This window comes from Ochotona curzoniae, unplaced genomic scaffold (genome assembly GCF_017591425.1).
Source record: "Ochotona curzoniae isolate NIBS_2020 unplaced genomic scaffold, NIBS_Ocur_1.0 contig_605, whole genome shotgun sequence".
Classification (NCBI taxonomy): domain Eukaryota; kingdom Metazoa; phylum Chordata; class Mammalia; order Lagomorpha; family Ochotonidae; genus Ochotona; species Ochotona curzoniae.
Window position 1 is genome coordinate 4,646,174 of NW_024466491.1, and position 18,884 is coordinate 4,665,057.

At 50.1% G+C, this 18,884-nt stretch overlaps 3 protein-coding genes across 3 annotated transcripts; 1 reads left to right on the forward strand and 2 right to left on the reverse strand.

The window, feature by feature from the left end:
• Positions 1–2,535: 2,535 nt before the first annotated feature.
• Positions 2,536–3,390, reverse strand: LOC121163013 (olfactory receptor-like protein OLF4). The gene is made up of 2 exons (XM_040990241.1): positions 3,039–3,390; positions 2,536–2,753 (listed from the first exon to the last, which is right to left on the reverse strand). The coding sequence occupies exons 1-2, from the start codon at positions 3,388–3,390 to the stop codon at positions 2,536–2,538; spliced, it is 570 nt and encodes a 189-aa protein (XP_040846175.1).
• Positions 3,391–9,732: 6,342 nt separating this feature from the next.
• On the forward strand, positions 9,733–16,142 carry LOC121163014 (vomeronasal type-2 receptor 116-like). The gene is made up of 6 exons (XM_040990242.1): positions 9,733–9,825; positions 9,924–10,202; positions 10,559–11,389; positions 12,080–12,307; positions 12,640–12,763; positions 15,229–16,142. The coding sequence occupies exons 1-6, from the start codon at positions 9,733–9,735 to the stop codon at positions 16,140–16,142; spliced, it is 2,469 nt and encodes an 822-aa protein (XP_040846176.1).
• Positions 16,143–17,733: 1,591 nt separating this feature from the next.
• LOC121163015 (putative olfactory receptor 7A2) lies at positions 17,734–18,663 on the reverse strand. The gene has a single exon (XM_040990243.1). It carries the CDS (start codon positions 18,661–18,663, stop codon positions 17,734–17,736), a length of 930 nt encoding a protein of 309 aa, XP_040846177.1.
• Positions 18,664–18,884: the final 221 nt, after the last annotated feature.

Below are 18,884 nucleotides of genomic sequence, written 5' to 3' on the forward strand. Positions count from 1 at the left end.
AGTCCACAGGTGATCTCCGGGCTCGGAGCTAAGCAGCACTGGCTCTGTGGAGACCTCAGATGCCCCCTGACACTGTAGTACTCACCTGGATGGGTTCACCTGGACGGGGTCTCTGAGAGGCAGGTATCCTCTGCGTGGGAATCCTCAGGATCGGGACTGAAGCTCTGTCCCAGGTCAGCCAGCAGGAGCGAGGGACAGAGACCTCAGCCCGAGAACGGAGAGGACACCACCGTGGCCCACGCGCTCCAAGGTGGCACCTGTGCAGGACGGCAGCAGGCAGATAATTACAGCTGCTGGTCTCTGCTCATTACACGCGTCTCCCTCTTGGGACTGCAACCCTGAGCGGCTGATTTCCCTGTCGGACTGTGGTCTGGGCAGGAAGGAAAATCTGCCAAGTCTGTGTTCCCTGGAGAGCCGCGGGGCAAGCCAGGCGAGCCCAATCCTTCTCACTCTATGAGTTCTCTTGAATGCAATGTCCTTAACAGCTTTTCCCATCCAGCATTCTCTCCACAGTCTAGAACCAAGGCATTGACCAAGTCCTTGGATTCCCCAAAGCTCTGTCTGTGAGGAGCCCTCTGAAGCATGACCTGGGAACAGAAAGAGATGATGACCCAAGAGTTTGGGTTCAGGCATCCATGTGGGAGACTGTCTCCCCCCCTCCTCTTCTCTCTCTCCCACTCCTCATCGCTCCCCATCTCTCCCCTGTCTTTCCATCTCTTTCTCCTTTCCCTTGTGCTTGAAGAAGCTCCTGGCTCCTGACTGCAGATCAGCCTGGCTTGGTTCTTTTAGCTGTTTGGGGAGTGAACCAGCACATAGAAGATCTCTTTCTTCCTGCCCCATCTCTCTCCCACTCTGATAAGTCAGGAATGTCTACTGTTATCTTCCCCCAAAGAATGTATATCTGATGTCCCAAGATTCCAGATCAGAAGCACAGCAGCAACAGATAATGTTCCCATGAACGAATGTTCCCATTGCTGACTCTGGTTAGTAAGACGATGTGAAAAAAATCTGTTCAAAAAGAGGCAGTGGAGGAGAAGGGAGCGTGGCAGAGATGGATGGAGGGATGGACGGATGGACGGATAGATACCAGAGGGAGGGAGATAGAGAGATTTGAAATGGTTTTGGAGGAAAATCTAAAAATGTTAAGCAGTTCACACAATGGAATACTACTCAGTCATTAAAACAATGAGATCCTTCAATTTGCAGCAAAATGGAAGGACCCGGAGAGCCTCATGCTAATGAAAGAACAGATACAGAGAGGCAAACATCACGTCTTCTCTCTGATATGAGAACACTAAAAACAAAGAGAAAAGCTCAACATGAACACGAATGAGGGTCTCTAGAGGCTGGGACGGGTAGGAGAAGATAGAGGACATGGGGTCATGGGAACCCCATAAGTTAGACTGGAGGCGTCAGTTCCTGGTGTCTACTCATTGGGGAGGGGGGGACTCTCATCTGCCAACCCCCCCAGCATATGTTTTGTGAACAAATAAGAGAGAGGAGACCCAAGTTTCCAATCATAAAGTTTTGTTGTAAATGAGAAGTGTTGATTGCTCAGCTTCGATCACTACACATCGTGTAAAGTATTGAAATACCACACTGTAGTTCATAAATATGCACATTCAGTCTTAATTAACTCTATAAGGATAAAAATGGAAAAAACACATGCAGAAAAAAACCCAAGAAGTTGTGGTGCTATTCCTGTCTGCCTCCCGAATCCCCCTCACTCCCAGCAAACACGAGCATGGTGAATATACCAAGGACAGCAGTTTGCTTTTGAATTCTCTTGTGGTAAGTTCCATAGACTGAGAGAGAGAGAGAGAGAAGAGAGAGAGACCTTCCATGCATTGGTTCATTTCCTAGACGGTCATGATGCCGAGGGGTGGATCAGGCCATAGTCAGAGGGCAAGAACTTCATCCAGGTCTTCGACATGGGTGCAGGGGCCCAAGCGCTCGGGTCATATTCCACTGCTTTTCCACATCATGACCAGGGAGCTTCTGACCTGGAAGTGGAGCAGCTGGGACATAAACCTGAGTCCACATGGTACGCTGATGCTGTCGTTGGCAGCTCTACCAGCTCTGCCACAACACTGACCCCCACCCCTAGATTGAACGGGTCTTTGACATGTTGTCAATGTACTTCATATGTATACATCTTTTTTTTTCTGGTTTGCAAAGCAGTATTTATTTAGGAACAAACAAAGGAAAAAAAAAAAAAGGCTGCTGCCATAGTGGCAGGAGGGGGTTCCATGCATCCCGAGGGGGGATGAACACTTTAAAAAAAGAGATTTTTATTTTAAGTCAGATATATACAGAGAGGAGAGAGAGAGAGAGATGCTGTCTGGAGCATCCCGAGAAAAAAAGCAAGCTTCGAACACGATGTGTTTAAATTGTACAGGTTTAATATAGGTTAAACTGGTGGCTAAAATCTTGTAGAAATAGCAGTGGGTGAACAGAAGAAAATGGTGCTTTCATAGATGCAAGGGTAAGAATTCCTGACTCCGAGACTTAATGCCTGCAACTCTTGGGATTTGTTCAGCCCATAATCAATGTCCCACTTGCCATTTTCCCTCCCCCAAATCTCTTTAGGGCCTTCTTTATGTCTGTGTTCCTCAGGCTGTAGATGAAGGGGTTCAGCATGGGGGTGACCACGGTGTACATCACCGAGGCCCTCGCGTTGGACTGTGAGTTTTGGGCACTAGGATAACTAAAGTACACACCTAATCCTGTGCAATAGAATAAGGAGACAACGGAAAGGTGGGAGGCACAGGTGGAAAAGGCTTTATACTTTCCCCCAGCAGAAGAAATTACACGGATAGAGGAGAAGATCTTAGAGTAGGAATAAAGGATCGCGGTGAGGGGACCTCCTCCCAGCAGCATAACTGTAAAATAGATGAGCATGTCATTCATAAAGGTGTCAGAGCACGCAGCATGGACCACCTCATCCAACTCACAGAAGAAGTGAGGAATCTCCAAGTGTGTGCAGAAGCTCAGCCGCAGCACCATGAAGCTTTGCAACAAAGCATGCAAGAAACTGATGACACAGGACACCAGAAGGAGCTGCACACAGAGCCGGGGGCTCATGATGACCGTGTAGTGCAGGGGGTGACAGATGGCCACAAAGCGGTCATAGGCCATCACGGTCAGAATAAAGTTGTCCAGCTCTGCAAATAGCATGAAGAAGAACATCTGTGTGATGCAGCCCGCGTAGCTGATGGCTCTGCTCTGCGTCTGGATGTTCACCAGCATCTTGGGGACGGTGGTGGAGGTGAAGCAGATGTCCACCATGGACAGGTTGGCGAGGAAGAAGTACATGGGCGTGTGGAGGTGTGGGTCAGAGAGGATGGCCAGGACGATGAGCAGGTTCCCACTGACAGTGACCAGGAACATGGAGAGGAAGATCCCGAAGATGAGAGGCTGCAGGGCTGGGTCCTCTGAGAATCCCAGGAGAAGGAATTCTGATGGCTGTGTTTCATTGCCTGGTTCCATTTGACTGAGATTGACTACCAGCTAAGGGAAAAATAGCAAAACAGTTTTTAAAACACATTAAGGTGACTGCTACTTTTTTTAAATTTATCACTTTGAACATGGGTTTCCATATTTTGTGCAGGATTCTATTTAGGAAACTGTTCGTGTCTGTGAGAACAGTTTCCATTCAGGACCTCCATGGTTCTCTCCCAGCTCTGTTCTGGGAGGCAATCGGTGCTGATCGAATTAGTGGGGTCGCATTCACTGTGTGCCCGGAACTCTGGGATCCCGTTTGGCTTGAATTAGCCTTCCTTGTTGTACAAGCACTGGAGACATGCACCAGCATAAGGGAACTCTCTCCTTGTGTCTACATCTGTCTCTTCCCCCCAAAAATCAAAACAAGTGATAAAATACCTCCATCGACTCTGCATCCTCACCACTTCCATCCTGTTCTTCCCCCTGTACCCCTAACTGCAGGAGATCTGCGTACCTAATCGGAAGCACTTCCTGACGCTCAATCCGTGCTCTGTAATCAGTGCATTGGAAACCAAGAACCCTGTGTATATATGTATCTTTTTCCTCCAGACCACAGACCAACAGTCCGATTAACCCGGTGAGGAAGCAGTGTTGACTGGGTGACTGGTTCAAGCATCAGGTGGCCCCGGTTCAATGCTCTTAGCTATCATTCCCCCCTGCCCGCCCGCCCGCTGCTCCCCTGCAGCACCGACAACGTTCCAAGGCTCACCTGGGTGGGTTCTCCAGGAGGAGGGCCTCCGTGTGGAGGTGCGATTCCTCCCTGGAGGCTGGTGATGGAGAATGGGGGGTCAGTCTCCCTCTACTCCTCACTCCCCAGGAGCAGGGCAAAGCATGAGTTGGGGGTCAGACCAGGATTCCCAGAGCAACGGACTCGCCCCATCCAGGTTGGCGTGGCATCTGTGCAGGCTGGTAACAGAGGGTGAATTTATGTCCCCCATCTCTGCTCACTAGGCTCATCTCCCTCTTGGGGTCGCGGACTCCGATCACCTGATTTCCTTGGAGACGCCAGCCTGGGAAAGAAGAGACCTTCTTGCTGAGTCTCTGTTCCCAGGAGAGCAGGAGAGAAGCCAGCTGAAAGGATTCCTTCTCTCTGAGCTGTCCTACCTCCCAGCGGCCCAATCTCGCAGCACTAGACCTTTCTGGAGTTGAAGCGTTCTCTTGAGTCTCAGAGGGAAGAAGTCCCACCTGTGTGGACCAAGCTGTTTCCTTGATGTGAAACTCACGGCCCTTCCGCCAGTAAGCACCAGTTTATGTCACATAATCAGAGATGTTGCTAGTTAGCATTATGGGATGTCTGCGCGTTGGAACAGGTGCACTTATTCATATGTTAGTTCTTATTGACACAATATGTGGGTACAGGGTGATGACTGACATGATCAAACAAAGGTAATTAGAATGTCGATGATTTATCACTTGCTTGAGCTGGATTTTTTTGTTGTTGCTGCTATTGTTGTTCTGGCTGAATTCAATTTTAAATATTTATATACTTTTAAGGCAGGGGCACCCACAACAATTCAGGAAGACAGAGATAAAGAGGCAGAGAATTTGCTGCTTACTAGTTAGCAAATGAACACAGCAGCTCAGTTGCAAACAGGCTGTCACCAGCATGCCAGCATTCCTCCTACATTTCCACATGGACAGCAGGAGGGACCCAAGGGATTCAGCCACTGCTTTATGCCCGTTGGAACTGGAGTACCAACAGAGGGAGAGATACAGAGAGATCTTCCACCCGTTGGTAGATTCCCGAAATGGCTGCAAGAGCTGGAGCTGGGCTGATTGAAGTCAGGGGCAAGGAGCTCCTTGCAGGTCTCCCACGTGGGTGCAGGTGCCAACCACGTGTCCCGACCTCTGCTGCTTCAGAGACACACTAGTGTACTGTGTCAGCACGTTCCCTGTAAGGCCAGACAAGGGGCGACAAAACCTTTGAGCTGTGGAATGTCCTGGAACAACTGTATTTCCCTTTCTTTTTACGATTTAATGTGGATGTCCCACCGTGGCGTGGGGCCAGTGCCAAAAAGTACCTAAAATTAATTTTTGTCTTAAAAACATTCACTTATGTTTTTATTGGGAAAGCGTATTTACAGAAAGGACACACTGGGACAAAAATATCCTTCTTAAAGCTGTCTGACATTTAATTGTAGGATGTGAAATTTGAAAACATTTGTCCAACATTCTAGAATTCTCTCAGAAAACTTCATGTTTGTGGCCCTTTTCCACATATCCCTTCGCTGGGGCCTCCTGAGGAGTGGCTGCAGAAGGAAGATCTGTTTCTCTTTCTCACCTCTCCGTAAATCTGCCTTTCCAATAATACATGAACTACAACAACAACAACAAACCCACCGTGATTTGTGCTCATGTGCTAACTGACAATAGATGTACTTGTATTTCTGCACTCAGGAATCATGAGAGATGGGACTGTTCACCAGGTAAAATTGTGCAATTGTAAAGTTGGTTTCTCCTCTTCCTCTGGCCTTAGGGGGATTTCAAGCAAGAATGTTCCTGCAGGATCTCATTCCACCCTTTTTGTGGCCTTTGGGTATCAAAGTGGTTCCTTGATAAGGTCTCTGCCCACATCTCACGGGAACTCCTGCTTGGGTCTTGCTGTCCATGGAGTTGGATGACATGATGGCACCTGCGGCTGGTGAGAATGACAAGCAAAACATGTTTTCAACCTTGCGTTTTTCACCTGGATAGGAGCCCTCACCCGCATGGCTCCAGGGCCAGGAGGCTCTTCATTCCTCCAGGGAGTTGGTGAGCTGTCAGCTGCAAGAGTATTAGAGTGGCCCTGCAGTCCACAGGCCACACACACTCAGACACACACGCATACGCACACGCACACACAGGCTGTACGCATGCACCTGCCTGCCCCTGCCTGTTCCCCGGCCCTGCCTCTTGGCACTTTGCTGCACAAAATCCCAGATGCTTCCTCTGCTGTTGCTCCTTCTCATCCTGCAGCTTCACTGCGCTGTGTGCCAGCCGCAAGACCCCGTCTGCTTTGATGTCAACGACCGCCGTGATTCCAAGGATGGAGACGTGTTGCTCACTGCTTTCTTGCCCGTCTGTTTATACTCTATATCCAGGCTCCCCACCCAGCATGAAGACCGCCTCCATTTCAGAAGGTAAGCATCCATTGAGTCTTTTCCTTTTTTTTCCCCTCGGAGGTCCCAGTGGTACCTGTCAGGTCCCTGCAGGTGGTGAGATCAACGCACTAGGTGTGCCTGCGTGGGCTATGCCCAGCCTCCTGCTCCGAGGCGTGGTGACCTCAGCTGGGGTCTCATGAATACAGTGCCCCTTGGTCCATGTCTCTGAGGTGTTGAGTAAACAGTTCTGCGTGGTCCAGGAGGGACAGCGATGCTGGTTAGGCTTCCTGGCCGCTGCACTCCAAGGACCTCAGCCCAGGGCTCTCCCAGCTCTGCCTTGGCACCACATGTTCTTAGTCACCTAGCTCCTCCACGCAGGATGCACCACGTTTCTACTCAGCGCTACATACTGAAGAACTCGCTCGGGGTTACCTTGACTGGGGAACAAAAGCTGTTTGCTCGGGTGCTGGCTGGGAGCAGACCTGGGAGTTGGGGATGTTGGTGCTGGCTGGTGTGCTCACAGCCCCTGCCATCTCTTTGCCCTGGGAAACAATGGGTGCACTGTTGTGAGTGAACTCAGAGCCACGGAGAGCCCAACACACTCAGGAACAATGAGTCAAATGAGTAAGAAATGGCCGTGACCCTCACCTTTCACAGCGGCACGGCTTGGGCAACCTTTCCCCAAGAGGAGGGTTTGACAGTCTGAGGGAGCAGCCGATGTGTTTCTGGCCGCAGGAGACCTGTCCACCTCTGCCAGCCAAAACACCGAGCTGTGTTAATGGAGGGAGGAATGCGGGGACCTTCCTTCATGGGGAAGAGTGGGTGCTGAACACTGCACCACCTCCTGAAACCCCCTCCCCAGGCCATGTGCACTCAGGGTGGACAGCAGAATTCTCCCTGACACAGGGTCATCTCGGGCACAGGGACACTGAGTCTCCTCACAACGTGCTCTGGGAAGGTGTCCTTCCTGGCCGGCAGTCACGGGCTGCCCTGCACACTCCTCCACCGATTAACCAATGCCCAATGCGGCTCGGGCTCTGTTGTGTGTGGGATCTGAACTAGGAACACCCAGGTTTTGATGCCATTTTCTAACAGCAAAGATAAGTGAGATGTCTCTATATCCAGCCCTGTGGGATGGCTCAGGTTCCTGCTTCCTATTTGTGCTATTGGTATAGCTAATAGAAACTTACATTTATTTTCGAGGCAGAAGTACCGAGTCCTCCATTATGGTGTGAAAAGTAGACTCAGAGCCAATAGATACTGTCATAGATTTATTATAATGCAAAAGAACAAATCTCACACAACATACTGCACAAAACATCCTTGAGTGCGCTACTCCCTCTGAGTTGCCTGTTCCCAGATGCGTTTGTCCCGATGAGGCTCCAGGTGCTGTGGCGAATCCAGCATTGGGACAGGGCTTCAGTGTGTTCAGGATGCCCATTCACCTTCTGCTCTCGCCCGGATGGCTCTGCTGTTCTACAACATGTCAGGGCAGGAAGCCAAGAGGGTATTTGGATTCTTACATGCTAGGGCCCGTGCACTTGTGGGAGGACCCAGGGCTTTTTCTTATCCGGGAGCCTGTTGATAGTTACTGCCTTCGCAGCCTCCCCAGGCAGGCTTGCAGAGCCCACGTGCACGCCTGCCTGGACATTTTCAGAACAACCTTCCCAGCCCTCCCATGCCCTTGCTTCTGTTGTCAACACCAGGAGCCTCTGCCCAGCAGGGGAAGGAGAGGTTCCCCATGAGACAACACAAGTCACAGGAACTGCATCTGGGGCTGACTATGCCCTGACCCTGACATTGCTTCTTCCCGTCTGTGGCAGAGACAGGGAGTCTAAGATGGGGGACCCTGCATAGGTCTCAAATGTGTGTGGACAGGTGTCTAGAAAGCTGCCCCTCGGGCATACCTAGGCCAGATGTGCACACCATGTGTGTTTAACCTGCTCCATGGCCTGATGCTTCAGCAAAGCAGGTGTCTGTCTGTGTGGAGATGCTATGTGGTCCAATCAAATAAGTGATTGAGAACAAACTGTGTTCATATGAATAGCTGTGCCAGCCACATTGTGAAGGAAGTTCCTAGCAGTTGTCCTTGAACGCACAGACTATCATGTTCTCTCTTTGTGTGAAAGTCAGACAGAGCGAGAGTCCAGAATGCTCTCTCATCTGTGGCTCACCCTCCAGATCCCTGCAGATGTGGGGACTGTGCAGGGAAAAGCCATGAGCCAGGGGACAAGTCAGCTCTCCCACGTGGGTGTCAGGGGCCAAGCCACTTGCACTGTTCGCTGAGGCCACTGGGAAGGTGAATTCTGGAGCAGAGTCTGAGCCTGGCCCAGGGTTAAGCTGATGCCAAGCTGGAAGCCATGAGCTTCTTTCACATTTTGCAAGTGCGTACAGGGTCGCAAGGGCTTGAGCCTGAAACCACTGCTGCCTTCCAGGGCAAAAGCAGGGAGCAGGATTCAAAGGATATCATCCAGGACATGAACCAGCGTCCAGATAGGATTTCTAGGTGGCACGCAGAGGCTTAGCCTAAACACGAGGGTGCCAACCCCATGCGTTCCCAGGTGAGACGCATATCATCTAGAACGAGGCCTCTTCCCCCTACACAAGCTGTCCCAGATGTGACTGGCTTTTCCATCCATTCACCCACCCTCACCAGTGGACTCCTCAGTGGGGGCATATTTGGGCCTGTCGTGTAATTGGCGTTAGATATCCAAGCAGAGAATGGGAGAAGCAGCTGATTGCCGGTAGGAACAAAGAAGACCAGATGTGCATTCAGAGTGAAGCTCAGCCCTCTGCACATGCAACCTTACACCAGCAGACCATAGCATCGCCAAGCCCCAAGATCTACTTTGCAGAATTGTGCAAGGTTCCTGGACTAGGACCGAGGCCCCAGCAGCTTGGATGTGTGCTGCGGAGAGGGGCGTCCTCACGCTGTGTGCTCAGGAGCTAGAGGGAGCCAGCGTGCACCTTTTCTGCCTTGTCATGCAAACACTTAGTCCCAATGCAAGGAGAGCCACAAGAATGAGCTCCTAACAGCCAAACCACCTCCCATGACATCAACTAATCTCCCACAGAGAGTAATGTGTGACCATGACTGGGGCAGCCCTGGAGCCCCGAAGTCCCAGAAGCGGTCATGATGACAATCAGGATGGCCATGATGACAATCAGGATGGCCATGATGACCATCAGGATGGCCCTGGTGACCATCACGGTGGTCGTGATGACAATCAGGGTGGCCATGGTGACCATCACCTGGGTGTTTTGTCCCCAAGAATGTGATGACCACCAGGGTGGGCCTCTCCTCCATCTTAGCCCTTCTGTCCTGTGTGCAGCTTTCAGCCCAAGAACTTCCAGCACATGCTGGCCCTGATGTTTGCTGTCGAGGAGATCAACAGGAACCCCCACCTGCTGCCCAACCTCACTCTAGGATTTGATCTCTACAATGTCATGCTCAGTGACATGAGGATACTGAAGAATCCGCTGACGTGGCTGACAGGGCTGGACAGAGTCATCCCTAACTACACGTGCAGGAGAGAGGCCAAGGCTGTGGCGGTGCTAGCAGAGACCAGATTCTTAGTCCAGATGGGGATGCTGCTGGAACTGTACCGAATCCCACAGGTGAGGGTGCTTGGGAAGGGGAGAGAACAGAAGCCATTCCATTTTGACGAATTTTTCAGAACACTGGGTGGCATGGGATGGGGTATACACCTTGGTCACAGTGGGTGCTCTGAGCAGGAGTGGGCAAGATCCCCAGGATCTTCTCAGGTAGCACAGAGCCCAATTGAGAAGGAGCTAGGGGGCTTCTCTGACAAATGTTTCTTAAGGACGATAACCCAGAAATGTCTTGGGCAGACAGAAGGTGAAAACTGAAATTTCAGCTTCATCCCACTCCAGGTACCACAGCACCTGGTAATGAGAGGTGGTGTCTTCCAGCAGTGCCGTCACTCACATGTTGTACAATTTCCCCTCCCCAGCTCACATTTGGCCCTCGGGACCATCTTCTGAGCGACAAAAGCCAGTTTCCCTCCGTCTATCAGATGCCCCTAAAGGACACTTCTCTGGCCCTCGCCATGGTCTCCTTGATGCTGCACTTCAGCTGGACATGGGTAGGGCTGGTTGTCTCAGATCACCAGGAGGGTGCAGCATTTCTGTCTGATCTGAGAGCACAGATGCAGGAGCATGGCCTCTGCCTGGCCTTTGTGGAGTTGGTCCAAGTCAAGCAGAACTCAATTCTCTACGGAGATATGCAACAGCAAGCCCGCATCATGACATCAGCAGCAAATGTGGTTGTTCTTTTCGGTGACCCAGCATCATTTTCGCGCCTGAACATTGAGCTGACGAAGACTCTGATAACGTGGAAGGTCTGGATCACCACCTCCCACTGGGACATTGCCACCAACTCCCGCTGGGACTATCCCATTAGTGAGCATAACTTTCTGATGCACTCCTTCCACGGGACTCTCATCTTCTCCCAGCAGCACAGAGAGATCTCTGGTTTCCGACACTTCCTGCGGACAGCAACCCCTTCCAAGTACCCAGAAGACATATTCCTTGCCCTGTTCTGGTCTCTGTATTTTCGCTGCTCACTTTCCAGTGCTGATTGCAAGACGCTTCAGGGCTGTCCCTCAAATGCCTCCCTCGAGTGGCTGACCTGGGAGAAATTTGACCTGACGATGAGCGATGGGAGCCACCACATCTACAACGCAGTGTACGCTGTGGCCCACTCTTTGCACAGGATGCTTCAGCACATGTCAGAGGAGCAGCCACCAGGGCCAGGGGGGAAGGCCCTGATTCCCCACTGGCAGGTATGCTGTGCTTTGGCCTGACAGGTGCTGCAGCTGACAGGCTTTCCTGGGGTGGTCCTGCATGTGGGACAATCCCCTTGCAGAAGACCCTGGTTCTAACTGACAAGTAAACCTGCAGGGATACAATAGGAGGTACAGGGACGCAGGGCTTTCCATCACTAGCCATGTACCATGGACCAAAGGGAAGGTGTTGGATCAGTACCAGGCCTGTGACACAAAGAGCTCAGTTTGTAGTCAACTCAGTGTTGATGTTATAGATATCTGGATTCAATCATGAGTTGCTCGTATTCGGCAGTCCGGGACTGAGCTCTGTCCATGTCCAGTGAATCTCAAGATTCTAGTGCCCAGGTGGCAGGAATGCCCATCCTAGCATCTGCTCCCGTTGGGTGGTCGAGCACTTCCTTCTGCTATCCGTGCCACACACAGGTGCATTGCGCAAGCAGGCCCAGGCAGAGAGTTCAGACTTGACAGTTGAGAAGTGTTGAACCTCCCGTCTGCTGCTGTGGGACGGGCCACGTCTCTGTCATTTTGTCTTTGTTTGACTGGGGACTGAGATGATTGGATGGGATTCTTCCCTTCTATGATGGTAGTTCCTCAGGGAGGCAGTGGTCCAAGACAGGGATGAACTGCTTGCATCTTGTGTCTTCACGTGGGGCCTCTTTAACACGGACAATGTGTTTCTTACCTCAGCTGCACTCCTTTCTCCAAAGCCTCCAATTTACCAGTCCTGCTGGTGAGCTTGTAAACTTGGACCAGAAGAGAAAGCCGGCTGCAACATATGACATTCTCAACTTCTGGAATTTTCCCCAAGGGCTTGGCCATAAGGTCAAAGTGGGACACTTCTCCCCCTACGACCCACCAGGCCAACGGTTGTCTCTCTCTGAGGAGCTGATCGAGTGGCCCACGGGGATCACACAGGTGAGTTCATCATGTGGCTCCCTTCATTATCTCTGGCACCATTAGGATGCAACACTTTGTCTCCTGGCATTGCAAATCCCACTCCCTCTTCCACTCAACTCTTTTCTCATGTTCACAACCTCTGAAGGTTGGAAAGCATAAGCAACTGTTCCCTGCACGTTTGCAATCTATTTCCTGGCCTCCAACATACACAACATGGCATACCCTCAGTGCGTCAGAATTTAGCTATGCAGAATTGAGATGTGTAGGTCTCCCAAACACTAAATCAGTCTCCTGGGAATGTTTTCCTGACCAGCCCCACCCGTGACCAACAGATGCATCATTTTCCACAGATCCCACGCTCAGTGTGCAGCCCCAGCTGTGGCCCTGGATTCAGGGTGACCACCCGGGAGGGAGCGCCCACATGCTGTTTTGACTGCACCCGCTGTCCAGACAATGAGATTGCCAATGCGACCGGTAAGCTAATGTGTTTTTCATGAACAAGTTATACACCCATCTGCTGTCCTTGCATTTGCCCCAAAGAAATACAAAGAGTTGGAATACCACGTCAGAATTCTTCCCACCTTCAGAAAGTAATTGATTTACATATTCTGGAATAATCCTCCTAAAGTAGGAGTTCTCCACGCTGTAGTGTTCCTCTTGTGTTAGCAAGAACATGCAGAAGAGATAAATGACAGGAAGGCTGATGTGGGTGACATGGCGGGTGAAGCATCGCATAAAATAAGAACAGAACAACACATATGGAAGGGGCAGACGGACCATCCGAGCACTGAGTGCACCTCACAAAGTAGATCAGTAGGGGCACACTCAGCAAAGACCCTCGAGACGGGAGTGAAGGTGAAGGACAGTGCAGAGACTCTAAGACAGATTCTAAGGAATGGTGTCAGGTGGATTCTTGTGCAGGACAAGCAATATTATGAAGCACCAGGACGATGGTTCATAAGGATACTGACTGTGGTGTGTGTGTATGCGTGTGTGCGTGTGTGTCTCTGTGGGTGCGTGTGTGTGTACGTGTTGTGTGTGCGTTTGTTTGCATGTGTGTGTGTGCGCGTAAGTGTGCGTGTTGTGTGTGTGCGTGTGTGTGCATGTGTGTGTGTATACCATCTGTGTCCGTCCGTGCAGACCAACACTAGAGGTGACTTTTACTTTATACAAGGGAAAGAATGCTCATTCTCTCAAGCCCACTCGAGATCGCAAAAATGGGTTACTCTTTGAGAAACGTTAGTGTAGTGTGATTGAATCCTGCCAGGCCGCTTCAGCAAAATGAAGTTTGTGAGGCACTCTTCCAAAATATGTGCACACACACCCCAAAATAAGCAAAAGCACCTTCAGATATGTCCGCATCCGTGCACACCCCAGAATTCAGCGTGGTCATCTCTGATTTAGTCATGCTAGTAATGACGTAAGTACAGGAAAACTGAATTGATACAATCAGCACGTATCTGTGATTGAGGACCAAATGGCAGCAGAAGCCTCTCACGAACTTTACAAGAGAAGGGGCAGTTTTGAGTTCTAAATGAAGGCCATTGGCACAATGTCAATGGAAGCAGAGATGTCGATGCTAGAGTTAGAGACCGCACTGATGGAAGAGTGGCAAATATTACCTCTGCGACTGGACCTTCCACAGGAGGAACAAATCAACAGAAAAAAATAGCCAGCCGGAATTCACTGGAAGGGAGGTTGCTGGAGTGTGACCATTTTGAAATGATATTGCATTGAGAGGGCATCACTCAGGCTAATCCATGTGTTGGGAATTGCATTCAGTAGTGCCTGCATCCATGATTGATTTTAAAAAGGGTCATTTCTACCTACAAGCTCTGAGGTGTCGGGAAGCAAAGCTTTGAGCTGAGGCACGTACAGCCTTGAGAGATGAGATGTCCCAAGTCACATTGATTCCGTGTTGAAAGTCTTGTGCCACTTGGTAACTTGATGGAGTCATGCACAGACGGGAGAGCAGAGACTGAAACCAGCGGAGTGACAACGCATCCCCAAGGCTGAGAACACGTGAATGTGGAAACGCAACAATAGGCTTCCAGGCGATTGACACGTAGAATGCGATTCCAGGACAAGGTCCAGTGTGTTCCGTGGAGCAAGCATGCTAAGGGAGGCTGGCCTGACCCCCTTCTGTTGGTCTGGAAGGCGACCAGTTCCCTTACTCGTAGCGGTGTTCAATCAGTGTTGAGCCCTTGCCTGTTGCAACGCAGCTCATCCATGGGGAGACGCTCTGCTTTGAAAGATGTATGGATTAACAGAAAGTGAATCAATTGCACATTATCAGCACTGCAAACTGACAATGCTTCCCGCCCTTATTCCCCACACAATCTCCTAGAGCATTTCTGCCCATACTTGTCCCTAAATCTCATCAGGTATTTTCACAAACTGAAACTGGACTCCACCCCTCACCAGCCCATCCTATTAGAGTGGGGCCTCGGGTGTTTGGTTGAGTAGGCTGTGAGAGAGGGAGGGAAGTATGCTGTTCAGGTAAGGGAGGAGGAGGCTGCCTGCTCATGCCACACATGTGGATGAAACAAGAGTGCATGGCATACATAGGACCATGGGAGCCGCGAGCGCCAGGACTTCCCTTCCGAATTGGAAGAAATTATGAGCAGAGAATTCACAGGGTGAGTAACGAGAAAGTTCAGAGTCTAATTATCAACCAGCAAGAACTGAATCAGCAGGCCTCATGGAATTCAGTGTGCTCATCAGCATGCAGGCTACCTAGGGGCATAAAGGGGTGGTGTTTCCCACACAGTTTTGCAAGTGGGCATTACTATTTGCCACTCCTTCCTAATCCTTCTATGCAATGCCCCGTCTCCAACAACAGCTAGGACCTGTTCACCCGAATGGGCTCAGGGAGGGGCCTGTGAACCATAGAGAACTAACTGGAAGTGGGCTGAAGGCATCTCTCCTTTTCTCTCCAGATACGGAGCACTGTGTGACCTGTCCTGACCACCAGTATGCCAATGCAGAGCATGACCGATGCCTGGACAAGCGAGTGAGCTTCCTGGCTGCTGAAGGTCCCCTGGGGATGGCCCTGGCCTGCACGGCTCTGTCCCTCTCTGTCCTCACTGCTGCCATGCTTGGGCTCTTTGTGAAGCACAGAGACACGCCCATCGTCAAGGCCAATAACCGCACCCTCAGCTACATCCTGCTCATCTCACTCCTCCTCTGCTTCCTCTGCTCCTTCCTCTTCATTGGCCGTCCCAACACAGCCACCTGCCTCCTAAGACAAATCACGTTTGCCCTGGTGTTCACAATGGCTGTCTCTGCCGTGCTGGCCAAAACCATCACTGTGGTTCTGGCCTTCAAGGCCATGAAGCCTGGAAGGACCATGAGGCGATTGCTGGTGTCAGGAGCCCCAAACGCTGTCATTCCCATCTGCTTCCTCATCCAACTGACTCTCTGTGCCATCTGGCTGGCAACATCTCCTCCCTTTGTGGACGCAGATGCACACTCTGAGCATGGGCACATCATCCTCTTGTGCAACGAGGGCTCCATCACTGCCTTCTACTGTGTGCTGGGCTTCCTGGGCTCGTTGGCCCTGGGCAGCTTCACTGTGGCTTTCCTTGCCAGGAAGCTGCCTGACACCTTCAATGAAGCCAAGTTCCTGACGTTCAGCATGCTGGTGTTCTGCAGCGTGTGGGTGACCTTCCTGCCTGTGTACCAGAGCACCAAGGGGAAGGTCATGGTGGCCGTGGAGGTCTTCTCCATCTTGGTCTCCAGTGCGGGTCTCCTGGGCTGCATCTTTGTCCCCAAGTGCTACGTCATTCTCCTACACCCCGAGAAGAACTCTCTGAAAGCATTCAGGAATACTCGTTGTAAGAACAACTCCTGAGGCTGTCTCACACTTTTAGGATTGTAAACCGTAGCTGACACAACTGTGCCTCTGCTTCCTCATGCTATAGACTGAGGTGCCTTTAGCGCGTTAGTGATCATGTCTGTCCCTCTTTTGAAAAGCAGTTCAGTGTCGCAGTGTTCCCAGCCAGGCATTCAGAGATAGAAACACATCACTCTGCAGGCTAGACAATCCTCAGCCCTTTTTATTGCCTTCTGCCTTCCTCATTCCTCATGAAAAGCACTCATTATTTTTATCTTAATAAAATACATGAGCTCTCACTTCTCCCTGTTCTTTGATATTCAAGTGAAGTTTTGAGTCCCTGTGGTTCTTCTGGATGTAATATTTGTCATAATTAACATATACACATATAGCATATTGTCTGCAAACTCCTTTAAAAAGAAATGCCGTTATCACACTTTACTAATATTCTGGTTGCCAAGCACCAAATTTCATTACAAATGTTACAGTTCTAAAAGCACAGACTATTGTATGTTTTCATTCTGTTTATATTTATTTTAGATTCAGCATTTCTTTGGCCTACACTACCCTTAGGAGAACATTTCCCTATTCAGGTGACATCAACGATAATAACAACTCTTGGGTCATTTTAAGCTGCAGAAATTAAGACGTTGACAACCCAGACTGCGTTGTGTAAGCGTCACCTGTATCTAGTTGTGAAAAGTTTTCTTGTCCCTTAAGCTGTCACACTTTTTGTGCTTTTGTCACTTGGCCACTGCTCCTTTTTCCATGCTGTGATTTTAACTGTACCAAGTATTTCCTGTCAGTGCCACCCAGCGCTGTGTGACCAACAAGGTTGGCCTTCTTTCCTTTAGCGTCCTGTCTTCTGGTGTCATCCAGATGGTACCAAGCCATCTCTTTGTGGCCTACTTTCGGTTGCCTAGGAACCACTCACCTGTTCCCCATTCATATACAAATATTACAGAGAAGACAGTCCTAGCTGCGTAAGAAAAAAAAAAAAAAATGATGGAGTAGATATTCCTCGTTCCCTGGAGTAGAAGTAGAAACAGGACCCTGAGAGTGGAGATGAAGTCCAGCGGGAGGTTATACTGCACACATCACTGAGCAGAGCAGAGGCATTAACATGGGGGTGACACACGGGGGAACAACAGAGAAGAGAAAAACAATGGATTTGTAGAATACCAGTTTTGCAAATGGCTGGAGCTGCAGCACGTATTCTATCTGTTGGAGTAGTAAAATGCATGACAATTTTTTTCCCCAGTAAACGTGCAAAAAATGTTATTCTGATTAAAGTATGTCAGGTAGGAAAATTATTTCTAAGATGCCATGGCATCTTATGATTTTTTACAAGGTTAAAAATTTAGAAATAGAAATTACCAAATAGAAATTACCGAAGGGTCAAAGCTGTGAGATCACAGACAACAGAAAGCTCAGGAAGTGAGTGGCCGAAACTGTTTGCGAGGCTGAGAGCTCACAGGAAACACGAGCAAATAAGCAAAGGACAAAATTCTACATTCACTACTGGATGCAAGAATAAGAATTTCTGTCTCAGAATTTTCGGTTTGAAATCACTGGTATTTCTTCAGACCCGAAGCAATGAATTGTCCATTTATGGTTTCTCTGCTAGAGATCTTTTCAGAACCGTCTTTATGTCCTTATTCCTCAGGCTGTAGATGAAGGGGTTCAGCATGGGGGTGACCACGGTGTACATCACCGAGGCAATGGCAGTGGACTGTGGGTTTTGGGTAATGGCAGAGCTAAGGTACACACCTAGTCCTGTGCCATAAAATAAGGAGACGACAGAGAGGTGAGAGGCACAGGTGGAAAAGGCTTTATACTTGCCCAGAGCTGAGGAGATGGCCCGGATGGAGGACACGATCTTGCAGTAAGAGTAGAGGATCCCAGCCACGGGACCTCCTCCCAGCAGCACAGATACAATATAGATCATGAGGTCATTAAGGAAAGTATCAGAACAGGCGCTGTGGACCACCTGATTCAGTTCACAGAAGAACTGGGGGATTTTCAGGTGTGTGCAGAAGCTCAGCTGCAGCACCATGAAGCTTTGCAACAAGGCATGCAAGACACTGATGGTCCAGCACACCAGAACCAGCTGCACACAGAGCTGGGCGTGCATGATGACCGTGTAGTGCAGGGGGTGACAGATGGCTACAAACCGGTCATAGGCCATCGCAACCAGAAGAAAGCTGTCCAACTCCACAAAAACCAAGTAGAAGAACATCTGTGTGATGCAGCCCACGTAGCTGATGGCTCTGCTCTGCGTCTGGATGTTCACCAGCATCTTGGGGACGGTGGTGGAGGTGAAGCAGATGTCCACCATGGACAGGTTGGCGAGGAAGAAGTACATGGGTGTGTGGAGGTGTGGGTCAGAGAGGATGGCCAGGACGATGAGCAGGTTCCCACTGACAGTGACCAGGAACATGCAGAGGAAGATCCCGAAGATGAGAGGCTGCAGGGCTGGGTCCTCTGAGAGTCCCAGGAGAAGGAATCCTGATGGCTGTGTTTCATTGCCTGGTGCCATTGTTTGACATGCCTGCACAAAAGAGACATCACGAATGATTTTCCAAGAATCATGACTCACAACGTCAAGTGCTGCAATTTGTACTCTGCTGACAAAAAATGGTTTCTCCAACTTATTATTGACCTGAGCCCATTTGGGTTTTTCATGCACTGAGTGAGCCTTCCTGCACACACAGCACTGGCTGCAAAATTCGTGCACCTGTCACACTCTTTGATTTAGAG